The following is a 5,006-nucleotide window of genomic DNA, read 5'->3' as shown; positions in this document are numbered from 1 at the left end:
AGGCTCCTGCCGGTTGCCACAATACAATAATGATCATCTCATACATATTCATCATCACATTATGGCCATATCACATCACCAAACCCCGCAAAAACAAGTTAGACGCTCTCTAATTTGGTTTGCATATTTTACGTGGTTTAGGGTTTTTCGATATAGATCTAATCTACCTACGAACATGAACCACAACGTTGATACTAATGTTGTCTATAGAAGAGTAAATTGAATCTTTACTATAGTAGGAGAGACAGACACCCGCAAAGCCTCTTATGCAATACAAGTTGCATGTCGAACGAGGAACAAGTCTCATGAACGCGGTCATGTAAAGTTAGTCCGAGCCGCTTCATCCCACTATGCCATAAAGATGCAAAGTACTCAACTAAAGATAACAAGAGCATCAACGCCCACAAACCATTGTGTTCTACTCGTGCAACCATCTATGCATAGACACGGCTCTGATACCACTGTAGGATAACGTAGCATAGAAAACAAAAATTTTCCTACCGCGAACACGCAATCCAAGCCAAGATGCAATCTAGAAGACGGTAGCAACGAGGGGGTATCGAGTCTCACCCTTGAAGAGATTCCAAAGCCTACAAGATGAGGCTCTTGTTGCTGCGGTAGACGTTCACTTGCCGCTTGCAAAAGCGCGTAGAAGATCTTGATCACGATCGGTTCCGGCGCCACGAACGGGCAGCACCTCCGTACTCGGTCACACGTTCGGTTGTTGATGAAGACGACGTCCACCTCCCCGTTCCAGGCGGGCAGCGGAAGTAGTAGCTCCTCTTGAATCCGACAGCACGACGGCGTGGTGTCGGTGGTGGTGGAGAAGTCCGGCGGAGCTTCGCTAAGCGTGCGGGAAGTGGAGGAGCGAGGCGGCTAGGGTTTGGGGAGAGGGGGCGCCGGCCACTATAGGGGTGCGGCCACCTTGGTGGTGTTTGAGGTGGCCGGCCCCCTCCCCCTTGTCCCTCATTATATAGGTGGAACCCCAAGAGGTGGTGTCCAAGTCTTCGAATAAGACCCGAACCAAATCCTTCCATAGGAGGGGGCAATCCTAGCCCAACTAGGACTCCCACCCAAAGGTGGGATTCCCACCTCCCATGTGGGGGTGGCCGGCCCCTAAGGGGAGTCCACTTGGGACTCCTCCCCCACTAGGGTTGGCCGGCCATGGGGGGTGGAGTCCCTTGTGGACTCCACCTTCCTTGGTGGTTTCTTCCGGACTTTTCTAGAACCTTCTAGAACCTTCCATAGAACCTTCCGCGACATTTTATTCACATAAAATGACATCCTATATATGAATCTTATTCTCCGGACCATTCCGGGACTCCTCGTGATGTCCGGGATCACATCCGGGACTCCGAACAAATATTCCAACTTCATTCCATATTCAAGAACTACCATTTCAACATCCAACTTTAAGTGTGTCACCCTACGGCTCGAGAACTATGCGGACATGGTTGAGTACTCACTCCCACCAATAACCAATAGCGGGATCCGGAGATCCATAATGGCTCCCACATATTCAACGATGACTTTAGTGATCGAATGAACCATTCACATACATTACCAATTCCCTTTGTCTCGCGATATTTTACTTGTCCGAGGTTTGATCTTCGGTATCACTCTATACCTTGTTCAACCTCGTCTCCTGACAAGTACTCTTTTACTCGTACCGTGGTATGTGGTCTCTTATGAACTCATTCATATGCTTGCAAGACATTAGACGACATTCCACCGAGAGGGCCCAGAGTATATCTATCCGTCATCGGGATGGACAAATCCCACTATTGATCCATATGCCTCAACTCATACTTTCCGGATACTTAATCCCACCTTTATAGCCACCCATTTACGCAGTGGTGTTTGGTGTAATCAAAGTACCTTTCCGGTATAAGTGATTTACATGATCTCATGGTCATAAGGACTAGGTAACTATGTATCGAAAGCTTATAGCAAATAACTTAATGACGAGATCTTATGCTACGCTTAATTGGGTGTGTCCATTACATCATTCATATAATGATATAACCTTGTTATTAATAACATCCAATGTTCATGATTATGAAACTAATCATCCATTAATCAACAAGCTAGTTTAAGAGGCATACTAGGGACTTCTTGTTGTCTACATATCACACATGTACTAATGTTTCGGTTAATACAATTCTAGCATGATATATAAACATTTATCATAAACATAAAGATATAAATAATAACCACTTTATTATTGCCTCTAGGGCATATCTCCTTCACATATCAACCCTATTAACCCTTGAACGGTGATGCACACCTCATTATTTTTGAATTCCAAACAATTAATTAAGTAAACAATAATGAATATATCAGTAATAATAATATTAAATTCAAATCACAATAAAATGATTTTATTTTTTGGTCTTTTTTCTATTTAATATGGAATAATTAATATATTTAAAGCGGAAAATCGAAATTCCACAAATAATATGTCTAAATCGATCAGAAAAATGAGAGCAATCTAAATATAACATCCATATCATCATTTGAACCATAAACTTAAAGTTAGAGGAACCCAAATATGACGCCCAATTTGCCATCTGGCCAAAACGCCCCCCCTCGGGAGATGCTAAATGGCCGTACCGGGCGCGCCGCTGCACCATTCGCCAACACGCTAACGGACAAAAATTAGCACATAAAGTGATGTGTTATAGACCTAAATACATTTTTGGTGGAATTTAATGAGAGACGGAAAGTGTACCCCTAGTTCAAATCCGGTTAATTTTCAGCAGATTCGCCGGAACACCGCAGGAAGCCACTGGGATTCCCAGATAGCTAGCGCGTACATATGGCATGTGATATGTGGTGCGGAGGCGGTGTCCTACCAATACACGGAGGTCTCTCGCAATACTAAAATGCGCCCCATGTACCTGCTTCACACAAAAAAAAACCGTTTTGGCACCCCGAAAATGAAAAAACAATCGCCCATGGGTCGGATTGGAAATCCGCTCCCTAGGCCTTGCTTCCCATCCCAGGGATCACGCACGTGCCAAATATGGCCTCATTCCGACAAACTATGCGGTGTCACGGGTCGTTTCCTACTCATTTGCCCTAAAAGTCATAGAATTCCGAACTTGATAGCCCCGTTCGTGAAGGGTTTTCCAAAATAATTGCCGTATCCCAATTCCATCTTTTGGAGTGGTTACTAGGACACATAAAATAATACCATGCGACTCCGCGAGATTTTTTAACTTCGTTTAAATTGTCATCTGGCCAAAACAGGAACCCGAGGACATACAAGAAAGTGTTTGAATTGTTTCTATGTTAACATGGTACTGTACATGATTCAAATATGCATGATTTTGACATAAATGGATAGAGGAAGTTTTTCTGAACATTTTGATACCTTGTACGCATTTTTCTGACATCATATGAATTAGTTATGATTTTTACAAAATTAGATAAATTTGAAAACTGGCATACGCCGAGGGTGGCCGTCGGTGTAGCCCTGTCTACGCCTAGGGCCAAAGCTATGCCGAGAGCTGCCCTCGGCGTAGACCTCGCTACGCCGACGGCAACGCTACGCCGAGGGTCGAAAGGGCAGGTTAGCCTGGCCGGGTCATACGCCGACGGCCCCAACTTTTGGCTGTCGCCGTATAAAAGACCCTCGACGTATCACGCCATTCCTGTAGTGGCCATGGCACCTTTCTTGTATGAATCACACATTATTTAACTTTCTAGTAATTTATTATTGTTGAGATACAGGCATGTGTATGCACATGTTGCATAGCACATACAAATGATCGATGCTCACTTGTAGAAGACTACATAGAGTAGTACATATTGATCCAAGCACCAACTTATTTATAGGTATCGACTATCGACTATCTATATATCCATGCTTCATCTAAGGGCAAAGCACGATCTGGTAGTTGGTTCCGGCCGGGCAGGTGAAGGTGCTAGTCTGGTCGTCCTTGGCGTAGCTGTACGCGTCAGGGCACTTCCCCTTGAAGAACTGCGAGTACTTGGTCGGCGGGCAGTTGTCCGTGAACTGGCCCCTGCAGCAGTAGGTGTCGCCGCCGAACTTGCCGCACGCGCTAGCGCACCCTCCGGCGACCTGCAGCTCCGGCAGGCACTCCTTCGTGATGTCCACGGCGCAGCTCGCGCCACGGCACGAAGCGCCGCCCACGGGCTGGAAGCTCATCGGTACGTTGAACCCGTCGATGACGGACAGGTCGAAGAAGTCCTGGGCCCCGCCCTGGCCGAGCGTGTACTCCGCAAGCGTTGTCGGCTGCTCGCCGGAGACGGCGCAGGCCAGCCTACCCGCGCAGTCGCCGGTGATGCAACGGCCGCTGCCGCTGCCGTCGAAGGTGCACCCGGTACGCGGCCACACCCTGGCGCCGGCGGTGCCGGCCGGCATGGTGAGAGGCCACGTCTGGCCCGGGTCGAGCCGCACGCCGCCGCCGGGGAGCGCGCCGGGCCAGACTGTGTAAGAGCATTTGTTAACGACGGTGATGGTGGCCGCATCGGTGGCTGCCGCAGCGACGAGGAGAACGAGAGCGATCTGTTGGAGAACGCGAGAGGACGCCATGGCTGATGAGCTTGTTGTTGTTGCTTTTGGATGTCTTGCTGCTGTGGTAGTGTGCATGGGCAGTGATAGAGAATGGAGATTTGCAGCACTGGCTCGGGGCTATTTATAGCCGCGTGCCCCTGATACATGATGTTGTAGGGTTTGGTTGCGTGTCCAAAGTCCAAACTAAATGTAGACATTTTCCACGGTCATGTTAGGCAGCATGGAATACGATTAGTTTAACGTGGCTATGTGACGATTCTAGAATCCAAATGTGCCACCTCAAATCCTCAATGCACGCATGCACCACATGCAAATCCTAGAGTCAAAAATGTTGAACGGTATGTTCAAGTACAAGGAAGAAAATAAACAACGGTTTAGACAACAATAACAGGTTTCAGAATACTCCTAGATCTTATTGCAATAATACGTATAAAAACGACCTACATATCAAATTGCAATATTC

The 5,006-nt window shown here is 47.1% G+C and overlaps 1 protein-coding gene across 1 annotated transcript; it reads right to left on the bottom strand.

Moving 5' to 3' along the window:
* Positions 1–3,732: 3,732 nt before the first annotated feature.
* LOC124654718 (alpha-amylase/trypsin inhibitor-like) lies at positions 3,733–4,613 on the bottom strand. The gene has a single exon (XM_047193715.1). The coding sequence runs from the start codon at positions 4,559–4,561 to the stop codon at positions 3,878–3,880; it is 684 nt and encodes a 227-aa protein (XP_047049671.1). The 5' UTR covers positions 4,562–4,613; the 3' UTR covers positions 3,733–3,877.
* Positions 4,614–5,006: the final 393 nt, after the last annotated feature.

This window comes from Lolium rigidum, chromosome 5 (genome assembly GCF_022539505.1).
Source record: "Lolium rigidum isolate FL_2022 chromosome 5, APGP_CSIRO_Lrig_0.1, whole genome shotgun sequence".
NCBI classification, from domain to species: Eukaryota; Viridiplantae; Streptophyta; class Magnoliopsida; order Poales; family Poaceae; genus Lolium; species Lolium rigidum.
Note: the sequence above shows the minus strand (reverse complement) of the source record. Positions and strands in the feature narration are given on the sequence as shown.